Source organism: Schistocerca piceifrons, chromosome 2, assembly GCF_021461385.2.
Source record: "Schistocerca piceifrons isolate TAMUIC-IGC-003096 chromosome 2, iqSchPice1.1, whole genome shotgun sequence".
NCBI classification, from domain to species: Eukaryota; Metazoa; Arthropoda; class Insecta; order Orthoptera; family Acrididae; genus Schistocerca; species Schistocerca piceifrons.
In genome coordinates, this window is record NC_060139.1 from 705,364,756 (window position 1) to 705,390,948 (window position 26,193).

General features: G+C 37.4%; 1 protein-coding gene across 3 annotated transcripts in view; it reads left to right on the forward strand.

Moving 5' to 3' along the window:
• LOC124774939 (obscurin) overlaps window positions 1–25,803 on the forward strand; it is a 694,794-nt gene extending 668,991 nt beyond the window's left edge. For all 3 annotated transcript variants that reach the window (XM_047249630.1, XM_047249632.1, XM_047249631.1), the window contains 5 exons: window positions 2–290; window positions 8,374–8,554; window positions 20,001–20,226; window positions 24,562–24,667; window positions 24,763–25,803. In XM_047249630.1, the coding sequence (XP_047105586.1) occupies window positions 2–290; window positions 8,374–8,554; window positions 20,001–20,226; window positions 24,562–24,667; window positions 24,763–24,903 (943 nt within the window). In that variant the 3' untranslated portion in view covers window positions 24,904–25,803. The remainder of the gene's footprint in view (window position 1; window positions 291–8,373; window positions 8,555–20,000; window positions 20,227–24,561; window positions 24,668–24,762) is intronic.
• The last annotated feature ends 390 nt before the right edge of the window (window positions 25,804–26,193 follow it).

Consider the following 26,193-nt stretch of genomic DNA (forward strand, 5'->3'; position numbering starts at 1 on the left):
GGGGGCGCTTCTCCATTGTTGTCAAGGGAATTGAGAAAAGTTCTGACAGGGTAGTTGTTGCAAAACTTTTAGAATTAAAGCCTGAGACAGAAGAGCAGGTGAACAGGGAATTTGAAGCTTTGAGATCATTGAGGCATGAACGCATTGCTTGTTTGGAAACAGCGTACAAGATCTCAGGATCTGGTGTGGCTGCACTTGTTGAAGAAAAGCTTCAGGGAGCAGATGTGTTGACATATCTCTCAAGTAAACATGAATATACTGAGCAGCAAGTTGCTACAATAATAACACAAGTAAGTTTCAGAGTGACATGAAATTGCAGTTATAGATTAGATATCAAACTAATAGTAACATTACATACTAATGTTATTACTTTTGTCACTTATTACCTTTCTTGTGAAGTGTGCTATTTTGTTAAAACATTGAACATGTGCACCTCCAGGAGAACAAAAGTTATTGGATTTGTACTGTACTGGAGCTCATAACTGAACACCCTGCTTGCAGCTCTCCACGTTAGTCTATCCTGATGAAGTTCATTTGATTGTGCATTCTGAAGTCAAGCTTTGGTCTCTGTCTACAATTTTCATCCCCTTCCCACATTTACTTAAATATTCATGATGCCTCAGAATGCTTCCTGTCAACCCATACTTTCTTGTAGTCACTTTCTGCCATAATTTATTTTTCCTCTCATTCATTGCAGTGCCTCTTCATCAGTTGCCCTACCTAATCTTCAGTTTTCTTCTATTGCACCATACTTCAAAAGGTTCTCATCTGTATTGTTTATCATCCACATTTCACTTACTTATAAGGCTACTTTTGAAACAGATATCTTCATTTAAAAGATCCTAACATTAAATTTATATAAGCTGTCACCACATTTCTCTTTTCCACAAAAGATTTTCATGTTTTTACCTTGTTCACAATTTGTTGTTATTCTTTATGCTGTAGGTGAAATAAAATAAAAAAGGCATTCAGTCCTAACAGCATGCAAAATATCCAATTGCTCTTTACTCTCACTCTAAATAAGATGTAACATTTGTGAGATTACTTCCATCTTGCAATGTTACTGTACTTAAAATACTTGTTCTGTTAAATAATACCTTCAGCATTACACCAAACCACTGTAATATGCTTTAATCACAAATTTCTTGGGGCAGCATTCTCCCTGCCAATAATCTAGTTTTGAAATACCGTAATTCAGTGCTCATCTGTTCATATACGCAAGTGCAGTTGGAAGTAACTCCCATTTTGGGGAAGGGTTACAACTACTTCTAGTTCATGTGGCTAAAATGTGGCAGCAATGCTTGGCATCTGTGTGTCCACTTCCATATTTCTCTTTTTTTTTTAACAGAATGAGAGGACTCAGTCACACATACATGCTTTAGGTGACACCATTTCTCTTTTGGTGCTGTATTTAATATCCCCTCACATAACACTGAGATTTTTGATTAACCTATTGTCTTGTTAATTATGTTCACCCTTTCTTTCTTAGTATTGTACCCTGGTCAAAAAACAACCACACTACAATAAATATTTTTTATTTATATTGTAAATATCATTAATAACTTAATGCCTACTCATTTTTCATTTGACTTTAAGACTTAAAAGCAATTACTTTCATATAATTAACTTATTGATGAACAATTTTGTCAGTTATGATCATTTGCACATGCAAATGACTGGCAAAAAGTGTGTGTATTAAAATAGCTGTTTCTTTAGGTATTTTGTACTCCCATGTAAAATTTAACAATCTTCAAACATTTTACATTTAATTGGTGTTATCATGCAAATTTCCTACACAGCTGTGTATGACTGTGACAATACCATGATAATATTAGCCTACATGGCATCATATCTAACTAAAGGTAAAATCAGATTACCATTGACATTACCAGTGATCACAGTGTCAGTGTTAGTGCATTGTGTTCTACTGTTGGAAACATGTGAAAGAATGTAGTGTGACGCTACAGTCTCTTTTATATACAAACATTATGTGTTGTGTCACATTATTTAGATAAAGATATTACAGTTAATAATACTGTTCAATATTTCACTTTTATGTCGTTCAGCACCAGCATTGTAGATAATTTGTTATGTGATCTAGATATCCTAACAATGTGTAAACTGTTTTATTCATCCATTTTGACAGTTCACTTCTTAACTTATTCAGAGGGCACCAGGTGTGCACTTTTATGTTACAAATGACATATTGTAACACTTGAAGATGCTACATAATTTACTCTTAGTTGTGTGGCTGGTTTCAGTCAGAGACAATTTTCCAGTAAATATATATATATATATATATATATATATATATATTTTTTTTTTTTTAGTAACAGTAGTTACACATGCAGGGTGTCCCTCCTAAGGAGCATCAGGTACTTTTCTCTGGTGCTTCAACAGATATTTGCAAATTTGTTTTTGCGGTGTATAGATGGAGTCAGCCCAAACAATTACTGCTCATCATGTCTTTCATGTGATGCCAAGTGTCAATGCCTTATCAGTTTGCTTCCCACTACAAACAAAACTTTTTTAAAGCAGAATTTTATCTGCCAATTTGACATAGTACTCCCAAATTAGTCTAGCATGATATTTGTTTTATCGATGTGTATTAGCAGAGACAGTAAAACGTGAAGAATAACCTGTACTGTAGCAACGACAGCACCATCCTGGCCTGTACTGACTGGTACCACCACGCGCTGCTCAATCACTGCTGGAGTGCTGATTATTCTTCATGCTGTATTGTCCCTGTTAATACATACCGATTAAACGAATATCACACTAGATTAATTTGGGGATTCTGTTTCAAATGCACCATAAAATTCTGCTTTAAAAATTATTTTGTTTGTAAGAGGAAACAAACAAACACTTGCCAGTGACACTGAGCATCACATGAAAGATGTGATGAGCAGTATTTGTTCGAGCTAAATGCAGTTGTTCATTGCAAAATTGAAATTGCAAATATCTGCTGAAACATGAGAGAAAATGCACCTGATAGCTCATTGTGAGGACAACCAATGTGTGTATGTATTATAAAACAAATGTCAAAATATGATATTTATAAATAATATTTTGTTATGCAAAGCTAGATGTTTGCCATAATACATGGGACTAAGATATTTACAATTACTGTGAATCATTGCTGGCCTTTCATACAGTTTTTTATTGAATGTCCATTTCTTGTGTTTTGCTGGCGTATTACGTCCCAAGTTCAAAGTTATTAAGATTTTCTTTAATGCATTGACAATTATAAACCTGAAAGCTAAAGACTGTTGCCATATTCATTTCCTTAGAGTATTGCATATAACACACTCATGGTGTGAGTCCGGTAAGCTTTTATTTCCCCTACCATCCTCTTCCTTTCATTTAGCTTTTTTATTTTATTTTATTTTATTTTTTCTTGCATTGAAACACAATTTTTGATCAAGTGGAGCTTCCCCTGCAGTAGAATTACACAATCTATAAAGGAATTGAAGAAAGCAAACTATCCCTGCAGGAAGAATATTTCCCTCAAATGAGCCCTCAGTTTGGAGGATAAATCAATCACATGAGAGATTATCTAGTGCATCATTGATCTGTATAAATATTCCATCTAAGTCAGTGGTCAACATAGTACCTAAGGAGATTCACTGATTTACTGACATGTTTGACAGTATTTAAAACAAATATAATCTCCTCTGTTCACTGTTATTTACCTGACACCAATCGGTACATTATTTGGCACTATTGTTACATTATGTTTCACCTCATGCAGAGTAATGTCTTGAGCAATTAATGTTGTTATCTTCATGAAACACTGTTTCACAGGGTAAAATAAAGGGACGCTTTCTTTCCTCTCAGTCTTAAAAATTAATAATTTTATCATGAACTTTCTTATTCATGGCTGAACTGACTTCATTCATGATCATTTATTTTCATAATTTGCCTTAAAATGTGTTGCAGCAGCAGTAGTGCTTCTTATGGGATATCCCATAACCAGAACACACTAAATATTAAAAATTTCCACGGACTTTTGGTACTTCACCTGAAGGTGGGATCAGAGTATACACCTTTCAAAATATCATGGTTACAGTATGAACTGATGTAGAAAGATACAGGAAAAAATTATTCCATTGATATCTCAACTAAACTTCCATTTGCATATACCAAATGTTGACTTCCTCAGTACCCACATGAGTTAGTTTCATTATGAAACTATATAGTTATCACCATTTAATACACAACAACTGAAGTAAATAATAATTTGTGTTTTCAAGTATTATACAGTACATCCATAAATGGATGTACTTCCAAAAATGCCCCCCCATGAACCATGGACCTTGCCGTTGGTAAGGAGGCTTGCGTGCCTCAGCGATACAGATGGCCGTAACGTAGGTGCAACCACAACGGAGGTGTATCTGTTGAGAGGCCAGACAAACGTGTGGTTCCTGAAGAGGGGCAGCAGCCTTTTCAGTAGTTGCAGGGGCAACAGTCTGGATGATTGACTAATCTGGTCTTGTAACACTAACCAAGAGGATGTCGTTATCAGGAGAAAGAAAACTGGCGTTCTACGGATCGGAGCGTGGAATGTCAGATCCCTTAATCGGGCAGGTAGGTTAGAAAATTTAAAAAGGGAAATGGATAGGTTAAAGTTAGATATAGTGGGAATTAGTGAAGTTCAGTGGCAGGAAGAACAAGACTTCTGGTCAGGTGACTACAGGGTTTTAAACACAAAATCAAATAGGGGTAATGCAGGAGTAGGTTTAATAATGAATAGGAAAATAGGAATGCGGGTAAGCTACTACAAACAGCATAGTCAACGCATTATTGTGGCCAAGATAGATACGAAGCCCACACCTACTACAGTAGTACAAGTTTATATGCCAACTAGCTCTGCAGATGGCAAAGAAATTGAAGAAATGTATGATGAAGTAAAAGAAATTATTCAGATAGTGAAGGGTGACGAAAATTTAATAGTCATGGGTGACTGGAATTCGGTAGTAGGAAAAGGGAGAGAAGGAAACGTAGTAGGTGAATATGGATTGGGACTAAGAAATGAAAGAGGAAGCTGCCTGGTAGAATTTTGCACAGAGCATAACTTGGTTCAAGAATCATAAAAGAAGGCTGTATACATGGAAGAAGCCTGGAGATACTGACAGGTTTCAGATAGATTATATAATGGTAAGACAGAGATTTAGGAACCAGGTTTTAAATTGTAAGACATTTCCAGGGGCAGATGTGGACTCTGATCACAATCTATTGGTTATGAACTGTAGATTAAAACTGAAGAAACTGCAAAAAGGTGGGAATTTAAGGAAATGGGACCTGGATAAACTGACTAAACCAGAGGTTGTACAGAGTTTCAGGGAGAGCATAAGGGAACAATTGACAGGAATGGGGGAAAAAATACGGTAGAAGAAGAATGGGTAGCTTTGAGGAATGAAGTAGTGAAGGCAGCAGAGGATCAAGTAGGTAAAAAGACGAGGGCTAGTAGAAATCCTTGGGTAACAGAAGAAATATTGAATTTAATTGATGAAAGGAGAAAATATAAAAATGCAGTAAATGAAGCAGGCAAAAAGGAATACAAACATCTCAAAAATGAGATCGACAGGGAGTGCAAAAAGGCTAAGCAGGGATGGCTAGAGGACAAATATAAGGATGTAGAGGCTTACCTCACTAGGTGTAAGATAGATACTGCCTACAGGGAAATTAAAGAGACCTTTGGAGATAAGAGAACCACTTGTATGAACATCAAGAGCTCAGATGGAAACCCAGTTCTAAGCAAAGAAGGGAAAGCAGAAAGGTGGAAGGAGTCTATAGAGGGTCTATACAAGGGCGATGTCCTTGAGGACAATATTATGGAAATGGAAGAGGATGTAGATGAAGATGAAATGGGAGATCCGATACTGCGTGAAGAGTTTGACAGAGCACTGAAAGACCTGAGTTGAAACAAGGCCCCTGGAGTAGACAACATTCCATTGGAACTACTGACAGCCTTGGGAGAGCCAGTCCTGACAAAACTCTACCATCTGGTGAGCAAGATGTATGAAACAGGCGAAATACCCTGAGACTTCAAGAAGAATATACTAATTCCAATCCCAAAGAAAGCAGGTGTTGACAGATGTGAAAATTACCGAACTATCAGTTTAATAAGTCACAGCTGCAAAATACTAACGCGAATTCTTTACAGACAAATGGAAAAACTAGTGGAAGCCAACCTCGGGGAAGATCAGTTTGGATTCCGTAGAAATGTTGGAACACGTGAGGCAATACTGACCCTACGACTTATCTTAGAAGCTAGATTAAGGAAGGGCAAACCTACATTTCTAGCATTTGTAGACTTAGAGAAAGCTTTTGACAATGTTGACTGGAATACTCTCTTTCAAACTCTGAAGGTGGCAGGGGTAAAATACAGGGAGCGAAAGGCTATTTACAATTTGTACAGAAACCAGATGGCAGTTATAAGAGTCGAGGGACATGAAAGGGAAGCAGTGGTTGGGAAGGGAGTGAGACAGGGTTGTAGTCTCTCCCCGATGTTATTCAATCTGTATATTGAGCAAGCAGTGAAGGAAACAAAAGAAAAATTCGGAGTAGGTGTTAAAATCCATGGAGAAGAAATAAAAACTTTGAGGTTCGCCGATGAAATCGTAATTCTGTCAGGGACAGCAAAGGACTTGGAAGAGCAGTTGATCGGAATGGATATAAGATGAACATCAACAAAAGCAAAATGAGGATAATGGAATGTAGTCTAATTAAGTCGAGTGATGCTGAGGGAATTAGATTAGGAAATGAGACACTTAAAGTAGTAAAGGAATTTTGCTATTTGGGGAGCAAAATAATTGATGATGGTTGAAGTAGAGAGGATATAAAATGGAGACTGGCAATGGCAAGGAAAGCGTTTCTGAAGAAGAGAAATTTGTTAAGATCGAGTATAGAGTTAAGTGTCAGGAAGTCATTTCTGAAAGTATTTGTATGGTGTGTAGCCATGTATGGAAGTGAAACATGGACGATAAATAGTTTGGACAAGAAGAGAATAGAAGCTTTCGAAATGTGGTGCTACAGAAGAATGCTGAAGATTAGATGGGTAGATCACATAACTAATGAGGAGGTATTGAATAGGATTGGGGAGAAGAGATGTTTGTGGCACAACTTGACCAGAAGAAGGGATCGGTTGGTAGGACATGTTCTGAGGCATCAAGGGATCACCAATTTAGTACTGGAGGGCAGCGTGGAGGGTAAAAGTCATAGAGGGAGACCAAGAGATGAATACACTAAGCAGATTCAGAAGGATGTAAGTTGCAATAGGTACTGGGAGATGAAGAAGCTTGCACAGGATAGAGTAGCATGGAGAGCTGCATCAAACCAGTCTCAGGACTGAAGACCACAACAACAACAACATCCATAAATGCCATCAGGTATATATTCTGCATTTCTTTATTTAATTACAGATAACTTTCTCAATATATAGGACAAGGTTCCTTAAATAGTGCTTAGCTGATGTATGTAATAATGTTTTGATCTTTATATCAACTTAAGCATCTTCTCTGAATTCACTTGATAATTTATTTCTTCTAAGCAATTTAAAACTGAAGGGAGATGGGATTGTAATCTCTCATCGACAGGGTGGTGATTAAAGAGGGAGCACAGGCTCTAGATTGCTAAAGGATGGGGAAGGAATTAGCTGTGCCCTTTTCAAAGGAACCATCCTGGAATTTGCCTGGAACAATTCAGGGAAATCAAGGAAAACATACATCTGGATGGCCAGTCAGGGATTTGAACCATCATCCTCTCAAATGCAAATCCAGTGTGCTAACCAGTGTGTCACCTCACTCAGTATCAGTGAATTTGTCACTGGATCTTATTGCAGATGAGTGAGCGCTATAATATACCACCCAAATCCCCATCCATACAAAATACTTTAGCATTCACAACATATAACCCAAGATAGTTCTGTTAGTTGTGTGCCAGTAAACTCACAAATCATTGAAACAGCTTCGAACTTGTGATCACTTTACAAATTAGTTAATCTGATTACTACCTTGATGACATTCATAGTCACTTCTTTGCCATAAAATTTAAATTTCCATGTTATTAATTATGATATTTATTAAAGTATTATACACTTGTTCAGCACTGCTTCTTACGTAATATATGAGATATTTCATTAGGGGCATCTCACATTCAAATGTGGAAGGTAGACCAGCAGTGTCTGAATGACAGTATTTGAGTAGAACCCAATATACAACTTTTGTGTGTACTGTCATTTATATATACACTGTACATTTTTAACTTTATGTGTGGTAGAGGACTGATCTTCCATGGACTTGCAAACTGATTATAACGATTTTTATGTAATTTGTCCAGTGTCTTAACACTGCTGAATTTTTTTGTGACCAGGTGTTGGATGGACTTCAGTATCTCCATTGGAGAGGATACTGTCATCTTGATCTCCAGCCTGACAATATAGTCATGGCTTCAGTAAGAAGTGTACAGGTGAAGCTGGTTGACCTTGGATCAGCTCAGAGAGTCAGTAAATTGGGAACTGTTATTCAAAGAGTTGGTGAGACAGAATATACAGGTAAATGTTTAAATTCAGTGCCACATATTAACAAAGTTGTTTGTACTATTATCTGTTTCCAGCTGTTCTTAACTTTACAGTTAAAAGGAATACATGAATTAAATTTATTAATTGTTCTAGTGCACCAGGCAATGGTTTGCAGTTGTTAAATATGTGTAGGAACTGGATATACATTCTACTCGCCTTCTCCCACTTCTCACTGTCCATCTCCTCCTCCCCTCTCTCTCTGTCCATCACCTCCTCCCTCCCTCTCTTTGTTCATATCCTCCCCCCTCCTCTCTCTCTCAACCTCCTCTTCCCCCTCTCTCTATCTATCTCCTCTGTATGTCCATTTGCCCCCACCCCCTGCCTATTTGTCACAACCCATCACTTTGATCTTGATTGAGCCTTGTTATTGCCAACAAAACCTCAGTTGGGAATTGAAGCAGCTTAAAATGAATAGGTAAATCAGTTGGGATCATTTGTATGCAGGGTGTGAGAGAACTCCCCTGCAGCTGGATCTTTGAGGGTAGTAGCTTAGTGACGGTATTTCATATAATTTTAATCTGTGAACAGGTAGAATTACAAAGTTTCAGTCAATTCAGATCCTGTACTAGTATTCTAATCATATGCTGAGAAGCCATAAATACAATATTCGTGTTTCCTGTGGAACCCAATTGCAAGGGGGGAAAAAAAAACAGCACATTTTTACGGCACAGCATTTTCTTTTTCTCAATTGGTTTTAACACAAAATTTGTACATTGTTGCTTAAAAAATATATAGCCAATGTCAGTCTGAATTTTTATTAGAATATCAGGCAAAAATTTTAATTAATTTGCTCAAGAACCTTTTTTGTTTTTTCTATTTTTTTTTTCTATTGTATTTGGTGTACATAGTCATATATTATTTATATTAAAAGTATACAGGCTATGTCCTCCCAAATGTTTATTAGTGTGTTGTGTAAGAATTTGAAGTAAATCAGTCAAGACATTTTCAAGATTTTTGCTAACAATATTTCCTGAAACTTCCTGGCAGATTAAAACTGTGTGCCGGACCGTGACTCGAACTCGGGACCTTTGCCTTTCGCGGGCAAGTGCTCTACCAACTGAGCTACCCAAGCACGACTCACACCCCATCCTCAGAGCTTTACTTCTGCCAGTACCTCATCTCGGCACACAGTTTTAATCTGCCAGGAACTTTCACATCAGTGCACACTCCGCTGCAGAGTGAAAATCTCATTCTGAAAACAATATTTCCTCTTTACATATTATAAAAAGCACTCCTGTAGGTGTATAACAACACATGCAAATCTGAATGCAAAGTTGTATCAAAATTGCAAAACAATTGGCAAAGTACATTTGGAGATTTGAGACCCTGAACAAATCAACATTTACATGTTTATTTATACAGATTTGCTCCAAAAAACTTGTGAAAAAGGTCATAACTTATCAGCTATGGCTCATAAAAAGCATTCTTGTATTTTACAGGCAGAACTAGCTGTTGATTTATTAGGTGCAGAAGCTAGAGGGGATGTTATTGTTGTGGTCTTCATTTCAAAGACTGATTTGATGCAGCTTTTCACATTCATCTATCCTGAGCAAGTCTCTTCACCTGTGCATAACTGCTGCAACTTAACTTCCATCTGTTTGAACATTTTTACTGTAGTGAAGCTTTGCTCTCCCCTAAAATTTTTATTCCCCCCACTTCCTCCATTAGTAAATTAATGATCAGTCCAGCCTTTGGTGTAGTGATCATTTGTAAATGTACCGAGAGAATGGGAATACTGTAGTTATCCTTTGGTACATGCAAAATTTATATGTTACAGACCTCCTCCAGCCCAATCAAATTAAGCAGATTGGTTGGTTGTTTCACATTAAGTGTGGTCTAAGGTTTATGAAAGCACCATTTCTTCATGAGTGGTTCTTGGAAAAGCCATGAAAACCACTTCTGTAATTTCCATTCATGGTAAAACATCGAAATGTTTACTGTTTGTTCTTAAGATGATTTTCCAAGGGAAGTTTGAAAATGTTTTCAATAACATTATCCATTACTGAGATCTAGAGATTCAAACTTACTGTACTTATGCATGTAAAATATGCATTTAATATCCCCTCTGAGGCATACATGCAGTTTTAACTCTCATAATGAACACATGGCAAGGTTTCTGGGGTCATCACAAGGGTTCTGAGATCTTCAAACTATGTTCTTAATCACCATTTTCCTACCAATAAAACTTTATGGGGTACTCTCTCTGCAGTGGGCACTTTGCGTCTATCAGACCATCTTGACGATGCCACCTTGCAGTATAAGCATGTTATTTTGTCATAAGAAATTATTTGTACTTTTAAATCATATATTATATTTTTTGATTAACTGTAGGTGCAACCCAAAAATGCTATGCATATTTATGTAAAATAGTGTGAAGAGAATTAGTATTGGATGAGAGATGATTTTGTGTAAAAGTATGAGTGTCAAAGTATACAAATAAGTTGTCAGAACTTTATTGACCTACAGAATTCATTTTATGTAAGTAGTACATCCATCTATAACAGGGAAAACAAGGAAACCAGCTGAAAAACGCTCCTGTTGAAGCACAAAAAAGGCAAATATGCTCCTCGTTAAAAGACTCTGACAGAAAGTGGGAGTACCTGCTGCCTCAGTCTTTATTCTGCCTTTCTTGCCAAATATTTTAGTGTGCAAACATATATGCACTATTTTGTGTTGAAAGGGAGGAGCAGAGAGACAGTGGTGCTGGAACAGAGGGGAGACAGTGCCAGTGGGAGAAAAGAAGAGAGAGAAGACACTGGAAATGAAAAAGAGAGATGTGTAGAGGCTGTACATTGCCTTTGGGGTCTGGATCCCAGCAACCCACACCCACCACTCTCCATGCCCCTGGCCAGCAAAGTACAACATAAAAAATTTTGTCCACTTTCCCCCATTCTCTATACCTAAGTTTATCAGCCTGAGGGTCAAAATCTGAAACAAACCATCTCCAAGTACATGTAGGGAGAGAAAACAATGATGGTTGAAGAGAAAGACAGCAGACTGTAAGTGAGAAAGAAAGAGACAGTGGCAATGGGAAAGAAAAAGAATGAGATGAAGACAAAGACAATGGCAGTGAGACAGAGAGACAGTGGAAGTGGCAGAGAAGGAGACAGTGGTAAGGAAGAGGGAGAGAAAGGAATGAAGACGGTGACAGTAGGAGAAACAGACAGGAGAAGGTGCCAATTGAAGAAAAAGGAGGCAGGACAATAATACAACAACCACAGACTACAAAAACAAAACAGTTCAAAAAATGATATTAAGATAATTATCTCCTTAACAAGAAACACCCTAACTCTCAACTCGTTCTGCTTGTTCATTTATTTGAAGGTTCACAACATGGATATAAAATCAACATATGTAAGGGAGACTTTATACCCTCACATATGCAGGCAGCCCCTTATAAATGAACAAGCAGGAAAGGAAGTAAAGAAAAAAACAAACAAACATATATAAAAGAGAATACTTTTACAATATTGTAAAACAATAAATCAAGTTATGAACACCATAGATTCTTCTTTAACTACTTTTCAGTTTGTCTTCAAAGACGATAAGTCAACCTTTTATTTATGTGTTTTACTTTTTTATGCCTTAAAGTAGTAACAAACTGCTGCAGTTGCGGTCTGAAATGTTTTTACATTTACAATGTAAGTTGATCAATCAGTATATCACTTAAAATAGTTGCATAGTACAGCAGTCATGACAATTACCATTATAAACCCATTAAACAAATGTCAGAACCCAAGGACCTCAGTTTGTATTTGTATGCAAAGACTCATTTATATAACACTTTTTGGGGTGTCATTATGAAGCTTAGTTTCCATTATAAGATCTACTATAATCCCAACCAAAACCAAATAAAATGTCATGTACAAAAGGGAACAATGTGTCATAAACAGTTTAAGTTATGTGAATATTAATTTCTCATAATCCATTCCCAATAAACTTCTCTACATCAGGTATAATAATTAATACAGTTGATAGATAAAAATCTACTCACCAAGCAGCAGCAGAACACACACAAATAGGAAGTTATAATTAGGCAAGCTTTTGGAGCCTGTGGCTCTCTTCTTCAGGCAGAAGGGTTGAATGGGAACAAAGAGGGATGAAGGAAAACGATTGGAGAGGCTAGGAAAAGGGGTAGATTTCAGGAAAGTCATCCAGAACCGCAGGTCAGGGGAGACTTGCCAGACAGGATGAGAAGGAAAGATAATATAATATTTAATGGCTTGTAACATGGTTATAAGTGGAGGAACTGAGGAAAGGTTTAAGTTCTGCTCAATCATAATGCAGTCAGTATTCATACTAATGTAGACATTCTACATCTTTTTCATTATAATGTACACCTTTGGCATACCCATAGCATTATCAAGAACAGACTCCTTATCTTGGAGCTGCTACTTAACTCTTTACGTGCAGCAATATCAAATACCTTTATCAGTGTGGAAACACTTATGGGGAACAAAAAAATTTTTGTTTTTCTTGAAGGGTTCACTGCCCAACTTAATATCTCATGTTGAATTCAACCCCAACATTCTCAACATCACCAGTTCAATCCTAACATTCTCAACATCACCACTCACGATGTAATCACCTTCTTCTTGCTGCCCCTCAATGAGGGGACTTGAAACAATATACATCATTTTATTAAAACCATAGTAGTGTTAGCATACATTAGCCTTACCTCTTACCCCCAATATTATAAATGGTGGGTTACCATCATTACATCAATCATGCTGAGCACTAACTGCAAACTGTTTCTGAATTATTTAATTTGTTAGTAACTGCCTAATAAGCTTCTTACACTCAACAATTTTGGAAAAAAATTGACTGTTACTTAATCGCTCTTTAATTTCTATGGATGATAATAAATCCTGGGTATTATACATGCCCCTTTCTTTGCCAGTTGTTGACTCAGTTAGTATTACTGCCTTTGCATGTGGAATCCTGGTTATCATGAATGGCCCCTCATACAGTGGGTACAACTTGCTTGTTGTCTTTCCACACTTGTCATTTCTCTTGTGACTTTTGAACAAGACTACATCTCCCACTCTGTATAATATAGGGGTGCCTTTTTCCCATCTTTTTTTCTGTTTTTCTGATTCCCTAGTCATCTCTTCTTTAATATTCCTTGTTGATGTTGGCTGGAGCGCAGAATTTTCTTCTGGCCACTTAACCCACAAAATTAAAGTATAGTTTACATTCTGTTATGCAAAAAATTCTGAAGTTATATAAATTGGCTCCCGCTATCCATTAACTGGTTCTTAGGTCTACCAACCTGTTTAAAACAGTGACCTTATAATTTCAAACAACAGAAAACCCTGGATGGAATGTAACAATATTATGAAAAGGGAAGTTGTTACTTACCATATAGCAGAGATGCTGAGTCACACAACAAAGAGACTGTCACAAATAAGCTTTTGGCCAATATGGCCTTTGTCAAAAATAGGCAGTCACTGGCAACTGAAGCCACACTCAGTGCAGCCAAAAGCTTATTTGTGACAGTCTTTTTGTCGTGTCTATCTGTGACTCAACATCTCTGCTATATGGTGAGTAGCAACTTTCCTTTTCATAATATTGATCTCATAATTTATTTACTATGCTATTGGTTGTAGCTTTTCTTAGAGGGTATAACTTTACCAACTTTGACTAATATTCTCACAGGAGCATAATATTTTGTTTAGCTGTCAATTCATGTTTTCAAAGTGGTAGTACTGTTTCATATGCATGATAAATTTCTTTGGTCCAAAGTGTGCATGATCTAAGTGTACATACCACATAAGTGATTCTGTGCTGTCTTTTAGGGATGCATAGTAACCATTTACCTGTTTTGTTGTTCTCATGAAACAAAATTGCTTTGTGTATCTTCCAGTTTTCAACCTCATCGAGTTGTTTTATTGTATACTTCAAACCTGTGTATTTAAACAACTATCTTGCTGCTGTAGAGTTGTTAATGTATGACAGAGTGTTTCAGGATCTTTTTCGTATTTATTAATTGTCAAGAAATATATAGCAAATGTTCCTCTGTCCTTTACATCCTGGTTTGATTGTAAGCCAATAGGTAGTCTTGATACGGCATCTGGTACAAAGTCGTGTCATGATTGCCACAGTCAAGGGTCTTCAACTGTCTTGCATCTTTAGTGGATCAACGTTGACTAACTCTTGACAAAATCCTTTTTTATTTTGTATAACACTACTTCACCATTCCTCAAATACAGAATAACAATTTATTATTTCTTCACAAACGTGGATAAATACAGACAAGCAAGACTGACCAGTCTTGTTCTCAAACCAGAAACAATTGAATTTTTCATTGACTTTCTTGTCAGCTCTACATTCTGGTCTTCAGTATTCCTTGGGAGCTGCACACAGCCTGGGGTCTCTTTGCTGCTAATAATGATGACATCACGGGCAGCCCGAATGCTCTTGGTGCTACATGTAGCTCAAAAGGAATACTTCAGACAAGAATACAACAACCACAGACTACAAAAATGAAACAATTAAAAAAATAAAGTAAAGATAGTTATCTCCTTAGCAAGAAATATTCTAACTCTCAACTCGTTCTGCTTGTTCATTTATTTGAAGCTGCACAACATGGATATAAAATCGACATATGTAAGGGAAACATTGTAACCTTATGAAGGTGGTCCCACAAGTACCAGACCTGACCGAGAGATGGCAGTTGTTGTTGAAATATCACTGAATTAGAAAGTATATTATCTATGAAGCATATGTTTCAAGTTTGAAGCCGCCACATTGTTTAGTATTTGTTTGGCAGCCATCAATAGTGAACTTGTGCAAATGGTCCTTCATTGACAACAGTAAAATATTGGGTAGCTGAGTTTAAATGAGGCTGTACGAGCTGCCAAGATGAGCATCGCAGTGGTCAACCAAATGAGGTGATGACTCCAGAAATGTTGAAGAAAATCCACAAAGCGGTACTGTATAATAGTCGACTGAAAGTGCATGAGCCAGAAGACATAGTACCCATTTCAAAAAGTGTGGTACATTGCATATTATCTGAAAATTTGGACATGGGAAAACTGTGTGCAAGGTTTGTGCTGTGTTTCCTCGCATTCAAGCAAAACCAGTGTCATGAAGGTGTTTCAATTGAGATTTTAGCGAAGTTTTGCAGCAACAAAGCTGATTGTTTGTGCCATTTCATAACCATGGATGAAACATGGGTCCACCACTTCACTCCTGAGACAAAAGAACAATCAAAACAATGAAAACAAATTATAGAAACGACTCCAAATAAGGTGAAGATCGTTTCATCTGCAAATAACATCATGTTGTCGGTTTTTTGGGATGCACGTGGGATAATTTTCATTGAGTACCTTGAAAAAGAAAAAACTAACAATGGCAAGTATTATGTGAACCTATTGCAATGTTTGGGTGGAAAAATCAAGCAAAAACTGCCACATTTGGCCAAGAAGAATGTGTTGTTTCTTCAGGACAATGCATTTTAATGAATTAAAGTTTGCATTGCTACCTCATGCACCCTATTCACCAGACTTAGCCCCCTCGGATTATTTTCTGTTCCCAAACTTGAAAACAGTGGCTCAGTGGTCGAAGCTTTTCAACAAATGGAGACGTGATGTCGACAGTTAATGGCCATTTTGAGGAGTTCGACAATTCTTATTATAAAAAGGATATTGAACTTATTGAACATCGATGGGAAAAGTGTACAGATCTGAAAGAAGATTATGATGATAAATAAATACTTTTTTTGGGGTAGCAGGGGGGGGGAGGGGTCTAGTACTTATGGGACCACCCTCGTACAACACCACAATTGGAGGGCGGATGTTCCTTGCAGGTGGTCCTTTAGGTGTGTCATTATTTTGACCTGTTGCCAACTCATTGAAATCTGATGTTTGCGATATGCTGCAACTCTGGACAGTTTTGACACCAGTGATGTGCCATATGTCAGTCATGAACTAGGCAGTGAATTTCTGATGGTTTAGTTGTAGTGCCATATAGTTGCTCCAGAGAAGTGAAAATGTGAGCAACTGGCAGCATTGCTTGGTATATACGCTGAAGACATGGCCTTTGACCATAAATCTGAAGTATAGGCAGCAAGAAGCTCTGTATAGATTGGGGGCCAAGAGCATTGTTTTTTCTGTCAGATTTGTGGAGAACAATCCCAAGCTTCCCAGGCTCCATTGATATGTTGTGTAGAATCACACCCACAGATTAGGACTGAGCCATCTGAAAATATTATTGAAGTGGCTTCAGCAACAGGATGTGCAAGCAGTGCAACCAGCACGAGGCTCACCTGAAATGTTTGGAACACCTCCTTTAGGTCATTAGTCTGTGTGGGAAATGTGGAACCACACATGTGTGGTCAGCTAGGAATACATGAAGTGGCACTTGGACCTCAGCAGAAGGTGTAAAACAGAAATAGAAGTTTATCATGCATAGTTATCGAAACATTTCTTGCACTGTTATCAGCACTGGATACTCTCTCAGGGTGGCAATCTGCTCTGTGCGGGTGTACATTGGCCACTGATATCTTGAATCTGATGAATATTACTTCCATTGTGCTGATAACACAATTGCCATGTTTCAGTAGTAATCTGTAGTCAGCAAAGTGGTGAAAAACTTCTTGTGGATGACGTTCATGTTTGTCTTGTGAAGATGCCACCAGCACATCATTAATGTAGGTGAAACAGAAGTCTAGGCCACTTAGCACGTCATCGATAAGTCTTTGGACAGTGTGTTCAGTGTTGTGCAGCTCATACAACATTTATTGGGTTTCAAATAGGTCAAACTGCATAGTGATAAATGTTTTGTATATTAATGAGATCTTGTAGGGTTATCAGCTGAACCATGGCATCATGTTGTGGCAATGTTTCCACGAGTTTCCTATTCATCATCTGCAGACAAAGTGTGAGGTTCATAACCATTCCATTGCTATATAGCCACTGGACCACAAACTCCTGTACTTAAATGCCCACCAGGTAGGCCAGTTACATTCCTCTGGAAGAAATGTTGCAGCCAGTGATGCCCCCCACCCCCCACCCCACCCAGTGCATTTGAGGGGAGTCCAGGTGTTGAGTCCTTTTGCTCTCTGTCTATGCCACCTACTGCCTCTGCTGCTTTCATGTCACAGTCTTCCTAATGCATTTTTGGTAATACCACATCCCATGCAGAGCTCAGTTTGAAACCATTGTCCTAGTTCACAAGATCGTCATATAATCTTATTTCTACAGCCTCTTTGATGATCAAATCTCAGAACCTATTGGTGTGTCATAGCACCTTATCTATTAAAAAAACAAACATGTCTCCTTCATTGATACTATGCTCTGACACTGCAGACTTGTAAGTTGGGCTGAGGTGAATGCTCAGACCCAAGAATATGCTTTATTTTAATCATTGAATGGAAGAGGGTTTTTGTGTTGCATTTGTCCATTATCTGTGCAATCTTGGCTGTGGGCAGTCCTATGTAGGAAGAAATTTCAAGTGCTTGGTTTCTGCTTCTGTATTTGAACAGACGAAGGTGCTGCACTCCAACAATGGGTTCTGGGATTCAGTCATCAAAGAGGTAGTGGAAATAAGAGTGTATGACAATCTCGTCAACTGGGACAGCGGATTCCAACTGAGTTTGCTTGAGATGTGGCACAGGCAAAAATCCATCAGGAACACTTTAATGTGGAAGTGATGGATGCAGCAGATGGAATAGACAGGCAGCACCAGGACTTAACAATCAGAACCCCCTCTACCCCATACTTGCCAGGGAAATCACTGCACCTGGTAAACAAATGTTGGTACGAAACCTCTGAATTTGTGTCTGTGTTCTCTAAAATCTTGTTCAGCTCCAGTTTTTGTGCCATTTGCAATAATGTGTGGTGCATTTCCATTTAGTGTAACTTCCATATGAAATTAAGAAATTCATCAGCAAGTTGTAACTCATAAATAGGTGGAGGTAGCATAGGAATTGAGATGGTTTTCTGTCTCCCAGGCCCTCCTGGTACAGCAGCTGCTGCGGTTGTTGCTTATGTTTAAGTGATAGTTGCCAATGATCTCTTCTTTCAGACATTCATATAAGTCTGCCACTATGGGTTTCAGGACCACATCACTCACATTGAGGGTGTTTCAGCTGACTTGAAAGTGCCACAGGGTGATTATACCTATTGTTTCTTACCTTATATTAAAATGACATGTACCACATAATTACGAAATGTTGTAGTCATGGTCTATGCAACAAGTATTAATGTAAAGAAATGTTATTCAGCAGCAATGAAATTATTGGGCAGTTATCTTACAGCAGTGATGCTTTGAAAACTACACAGCAAACCCCTGCATCTGTATGCCCCAAAAAGTTGACTGGCATTACTGTTGCAGGCAAGCAGCAGCTTAATCAAGTGGACAATTGTTATATCAACTAGTCTTGCAATTATCACAATGCATTGTTTCCTTAGATGCAACCAGGTTTACTGGACTGTAAAAATTTTACCGTGTCCTAGTGACATCTGTTGCCATTTGTGGTATTTCTTATATAAACAGCAGCCTCCAGCTAGAGTAGTCACACTTTATCCCAGAAGAATTCTCGCTGTTAGTACAGTAGCTGTTTCTGCACTTGTAGCTCTGGCACTGATGTAACTGTTGTGGCTGTGCCCTCAGCTGCTCCAAATTTGTGTTTGATGATGGCAGGCTATCTACATTCATGTATCATGGGTTCTCAATGTTAACATCTTGTAGAGTGTTGGTATTTTGAATGTGTGGATTTGCAGCTTGTCGGTATTCGTGTATTGCGGATTTTCAGTACTCATGTCTTGCAGATTTTTGGTACTTTCATGTGTACTGTCTTGTCTCTGTTCTCACACTGAGGTCACCACTTTTTGGGTACAAATAGATTTAGGATGATATTTGGCAGTAGATAGTTTAATTTATATAGAGAATAGTGGTTGGAACTCCTGCCTGACCAGATCATGAGCTAGGTGCAGACTGGTTTTTGTACAATAGGTAATCTACCATAGTATGAAGTAAATCGCTGCCCTGAAGATGCCCCTTTCCTGGTTAGCATGTGTGCCATTGAAGCTTTCATATTTGTGTATGTAGCTTTGTATTTTTATATGGACATCTCTAAAGAGTAAGTACAAAATCTGACACACATGTAAAGACTATTTCCACAAGGCTATGGTTGATGAACTGTATTATGATAATACATCAAGCTGTTTGGTATTAATAAAGGAATGTCTCAGTTGGATCTCAGCAGTACAAGACAGTGGACACAAAACATAGGCGCACATGCAAATGAAAATATAAGAATAACTATGAATATTAACAGCTGAGATTTACATCTTAGGCATTTCATTCATAACTGTGATGTCAACTTTCTCTACTGTTAATTTCTACTGTATTTCCTTGCACATTGATATTGGTACCTGAAATGTACCTGTAATGATTCTTTTTGTCATTTTAGCTCCTGAAATACTCAATGATGAACCAGCATATCCACAGTCCGACATCTGGAGTGTGGGTGTAATTACTTACATTCTTTTATCTGGAGTATCACCATTTGTGGGTAAAGATGCTGAAGAGACTCGTCAAAATGTCACATTTGTACGATATCGATTTGAACACTTATATAAGGAAATTACTCAAGAGGCCACAAGATTTCTTATGCTTATCTTCAAACGGACACCAAGGTAACAATTGAAAGTGAATAGCATACATAGTTACTAACTACCTTGTTATCTAACTACCTTCTCCCCTAATAAGAGGAAACAACTTTACACATCATAAATTATTTCTAGTGATCTTCTGGAAACAATAAATAATTTGTTCAGTTTTTTGTTGTCAAAATCTTGTATGGAATGTTTATTATCATCATTTGTACTATTGTTATTAATATTTAACTTATATCATGCATTGTGTAGCATTTCAGACATCTAATTATTTTAATTTATATAGTCTTGTGGTAGTTTTTGCCAGTTATTGCAGCACTTACACCTTTAATGCCCCAGACGAATAGTATTTTAAGGTGGTCATGAATATCTTATTTGCTAGCAGAAATTAGCAACCTCAGAAACTTTAATGTTTATTTTGTCATTGCCAGGTAAATAACTTTGCCCCAATTCTTTGTCAGTATCAGCGCTTTTGTAAAACAAACACTGTGCACTACTTCAGATGGCAACAGCGTTAGGGCACACACAGTCATGTTTTTCTTGCTCCATGTGTGAATAGCATAGGAGAGGTAATGTCTAATGTTGACTTACGGTACCTGTACCATGTGCTATGCAATCACTTGCAGTTGATCTGGCACTCACTCTCTAGTAATTATTAAATGTACTGTGCATGAGCATTCCAGACATAGTCACCTACAGGAGACATCACACTAATGAAAGTGGCCCTAATCTCCTTGGAAGGTGGGAGAGTCCATGTAATGACAATGTAGAAGAAAGGCAACACTTGTGACTGAGAATGTGGAAATAAACATCTTCACTCAGGTTCATGGTAACTGAATGAACAGGCGTAAGTCATAGTGCAAAAAACCCATCATCCAACCACCTCTGGCCTGAACTATACTCTCCACAGAATGTGAGTTAAATGCCTCATTGGGACATCAGTGCACTCAGTGCCTTGCATCATTTGAAAAGAAGCAAAATTGTGACTTGTAGGACCATAATACACATCTCCAGTCAGCTACTGCCATGTTTCTGTGTCATTCGGTCCAGTAAAACACAAGCAGCTTTATGTGTCGCTGTGAGCAATGGTCTTTTGCAAGGTGCTGCAAATGTCCATTGTATTCAGTTTCATTTTCAATGTGCTCTCATAAGCTGGTTGTGACTGAGCTGCATTCACCGAGAGCAGTAATTCTTGTCAGATTTGAAACCAATTGTTGTTGACAAGGTGTGATGACACTCACCTCCAGTTCCTGTCAGTTAAGATCTTTTTACAAGCATTGTTTTCAGGCTGTATTATGTGGCAAGTGGTACACCATTCTTTGTAGGCAGCAAGCCGGGCAACTTCATTCATGCCCTGGTCATGCATTGTGTAGCATTTCAGACATCTAATTATTTTAATTTATATAGTCTTGTGGTAGTTTTTGCCAGTTATTGCAGCACTTACACCTTTAATGCCCCAGACGAATAGTATTTTAAGGTGGTCATGAATATCTTATTTGCTAGCAGAAATTAGCAACCTCAGAAACTTTAATGTTTATTTTGTCATTGCCAGGTAAATAACTTTGCCCCAATTCTTTGTCAGTATCAGCGCTTTTGTAAAACAAACACTGTGCACTACTTCAGATGGCAACAGCGTTAGGGCACACACAGTCATGTTTTTCTTGCTCCATGTGTGAATAGCATAGGAGAGGTAATGTCTAATGTTGACTTACGGTACCTGTACCATGTGCTATGCAATCACTTGCAGTTGATCTGGCACTCACTCTCTAGTAATTATTAAATGTACTGTGCATGAGCATTCCAGACATAGTCACCTACAGGAGACATCACACTAATGAAAGTGGCCCTAATCTCCTTGGAAGGTGGGAGAGTCCATGTAATGACAATGTAGAAGAAAGGCAACACTTGTGACTGAGAATGTGGAAATAAACATCTTCACTCAGGTTCATGGTAACTGAATGAACAGGCGTAAGTCATAGTGCAAAAAACCCATCATCCAACCACCTCTGGCCTGAACTATACTCTCCACAGAATGTGAGTTAAATGCCTCATTGGGACATCAGTGCACTCAGTGCCTTGCATCATTTGAAAAGAAGCAAAATTGTGACTTGTAGGACCATAATACACATCTCCAGTCAGCTACTGCCATGTTTCTGTGTCATTCGGTCCAGTAAAACACAAGCAGCTTTATGTGTCGCTGTGAGCAATGGTCTTTTGCAAGGTGCTGCAAATGTCCATTGTATTCAGTTTCATTTTCAATGTGCTCTCATAAGCTGGTTGTGACTGAGCTGCATTCACCGAGAGCAGTAATTCTTGTCAGATTTGAAACCAATTGTTGTTGACAAGGTGTGATGACACTCACCTCCAGTTCCTGTCAGTTAAGATCTTTTTACAAGCATTGTTTTCAGGCTGTATTATGTGGCAAGTGGTACACCATTCTTTGTAGGCAGCAAGCCGGGCAACTTCATTCATGCCCTGGTCATGAGCACATTCAAAGAAAACACCTCCTTTTTGCTATTCTGTCACACTTTCATGTCAATCTAAATTACTGCGCTGGTTCCATACAACCAATTGGCACATACAGTTTACTCCACTTCATTGCCCTGCCTTTTTTCAGTGGTGAATGGTCGTATGACTGCCTGGTACCAGTTCCACACCATCTACAGTGCTCCAAAGTGACATGTATGTTATTTTAATGGGTGATTGATATTTTGTCTGATGAGGTTATATTTCTTGCATAATCTTGACACTACATCACTGGAACAGATCATAACCCAAGAGTCAGAAGAAGAGTCTCTTCAAGATCCACCAATATCCTGTGGTAAAGTTTATGTACCAGCTTTCTGCCAGATTGCTAATTTCCTGTATAATGGTAGGAATAATATTCCTTATCTTCAAGTCAATGCCAGTGCAAGCATTGTTATTACTGGTAACCACCACAGAACTCTGAGAGTGAATGGATACAAATAAATAATATTTGATATTCATACTCAATATGCTCTTGCTAATCTGGCAATCAACGCAACAGCAGATAAATTACTGCTGCTTATATCATTGGAGATCAGTACACAAGAGTTTCTGCCATCAACAGCTCCAAAGCATATATCTTAGCTATCTTTTATTTATTTTATTTATTTTCTTCCAGCAATACACATTTTCTGGTCAGTTTGACTTCAGTTATTTTAATCATGATTTTCTTTATATTTACCTAAATATCCAATTTACATGACTGGTATTTATTTTGTGGTAAAAAATCTTATTTACAGTTTAGCATTAATATCGTGTATCTATAATGTTGTCTGTTACATTACATTGCTTGCGTTTTTCTACTGTTTCATGAGTTATCCCTTTTAATACAGAATTCTTACGTCACTAAATCTTCCTACATGTGCTCCCCTCCCTGATGATCTGATGAATCAAAATCCTTGAACCAGAAAACACAGAAACCACTGTAATTATCTGAACTTTTCTGTTAACAAATTCTTGACCATTAATGTTTTACATTGATAGGATATTTTCTCTTTTTTTCCTATTTGTAACTGGAGTTGTGAGAACTGAATCATAGTATGTTGTTGACATTCCACAAAATAATATATTAAGTTAGATATCTGAGTGCTTTCACTTGCATATACCATGTTCACTTTCTTCATACATTACATTAGTTTCTAGCGCTGGATGCCAGAGCTTGATCCTTGTGTGAGTGAGTGATGTATTTTTATATACCTAAATCTTGCTTTTAACTTCATTGCTGAATTTTCTTGTTTGAATGTAATATTTGTATATACTCTCAGTTATCATCTTGTTCACTTTCAATTTCAAGTGAATTCTAATTTTTTCATGATTCTCCTCAGAACTTTTTGTGATTTTTGCCTTGTACCTTATAGCAGTCTCTTTGAATTTGTTGTAATGTTCCCTACAGCCATTCTCCATCCAGTTACAGTTACATCTGACTGATAGGCAAGCAGGATCACAATGTTTACACTATTTTTTGTTATGCTCAAACCATCTGGTACATTCCCCATATAAGGCAACAGTATTGGTTTTATACTAGAAGTGGTTAGTAACAGCTTATATACTATTGGTAATATGCAACAGGTAGGTCATCTTTGTAAATTTCTGGTTCTATGCATCCATTCAGACTTCTTTCATCTCTGTACTTCCCAAGGTATACAGTAGACCTTATTTATTGAGCACTGGTTGCAGGAGTGTAGTCCCCATACATTATTCACTTTTTTTAAAAAAAAGGCATTTCTCATTTTATGCAATGTAAAGCATTTTAGTCCATGGTTCTTCCTTATACTTTGGAGCCAAATAATGTAATCACTCAAATTAAAAAAAAATCTCTTGTCTCTGCAGCAAACGACCAACAGCAGAGGAATGTCACGAGCATCGTTGGCTTTTACCTTCCGAAATAACAATCAAGAAGCGAGAGAGAGCTGTGTTTCTTGGAAACAGATTAAAGGTAATCTCCCATGTTTGTTTAATTATTATGTGTTATGTATCTGTTTATCCATTTTTAAAAACTTTCATAATTATTTTCATTGGCACTTTTCACAGGAATTTTCGGAAGCTTATCATTCAAAGAAAACTCAGGACTCCATAAAGTCAGACTCCCTGACAGGAGCATTTGGAGGCAGTGGGAAAGCTGCCCTAACTCGTTCAAGCAGCATCCAAGAAGAATTGTATACCACCTTTTAAATACATCAAGTGCTACAGTTTTTTGGACAAATTTCTGGAGAAGTGGGATAGACACTTGAGAGTGACCATCCCTTATTCTGCCTTTGATATACAATAATTAAACAGAATGTGCAAATTGTATTTGACATTTTGTGGGAAATATAGTCATATTTTTATAATGAAAATCATTTGTAAGACACAAATAGAGGCTTCATGAAGCAGCCTTCATCAGTAGTCACTGTGAGCCGAAGTGGCAGTGTGAGACTCGTGTGCATTACTGTTTTATCTGTACATTCCACATCATCAAATCTGACTTGCTGGGATGTACTAATTCATATTCATTTGCCAAATGTGCCATTCAGGAATGTGACCCTCGATACTAGTGCTGGTTATCTCAGCACATCCTTGATAAGTGCAAGTCTGTGATAGCATGTACTGGGAAAACTGAGTATTTAATTTTCATCCCTCTTAGTTTTAAGTGCACAAAATTTTCCTTTTGTTTAATCATGCGCATAAGGACATAGTGCCAAAGTTTCCTACTGCTCTCATCAGTAGGGAATTTTTGGTTCAATTTGTATTGTGCGTTCCTTGGATCCTTCACAGAATCCATCACATAATAAAACACATCAAATGGTGCTAGCAATTCACAAAGATTTGTTCATTACACTCCATGCTGATGAGTGGAAATGGGCAAATAAATCTATTACTTATCTACATATTGTCATAAATATGTATTTCAAGGGGAACACTAAAAGTAACAGCTAAAGAAATTTGTATAGAAAGAACAATTTTATACATGTAAAGTGTAAATCAATATTCATAGTTTACTGATGCAATTAGGTAAATGACTGTGATAATGCATTCACTAATGCTTCATAATCATGTATAAAGTTATTTAAATAAAATATTTGTGTAATAAAACAGTCTCTTTTTCTCATTTTTCTCCACAAAAATATTTTTGGCCACATCAATACTAGAACATCAGAAGACATCATACTGAATCCTAATATACATTTTTATGTCAGTAATGGCTGTAGCACTTTAGTTATATATAATGATTTACATGGATTTTCTTTATTCTTCGACTTTCTTACAATGACTTGTGGCAATTTGTAATGACAGAATGTGTCAGTCGGCACTTCTCTGAATACAATCACAAAAAAATATTATCTTATGGTAAGTAACTAAAATGTTAATTGCATTGGATAATCCTGTAGTGAAGTGGCAGCAATTAGGAACCATACACAGACAAAAGTCGTTTACTGTGGTTTTACAAGGGCCATATATTTCATTATAGAATCCATGATAGCT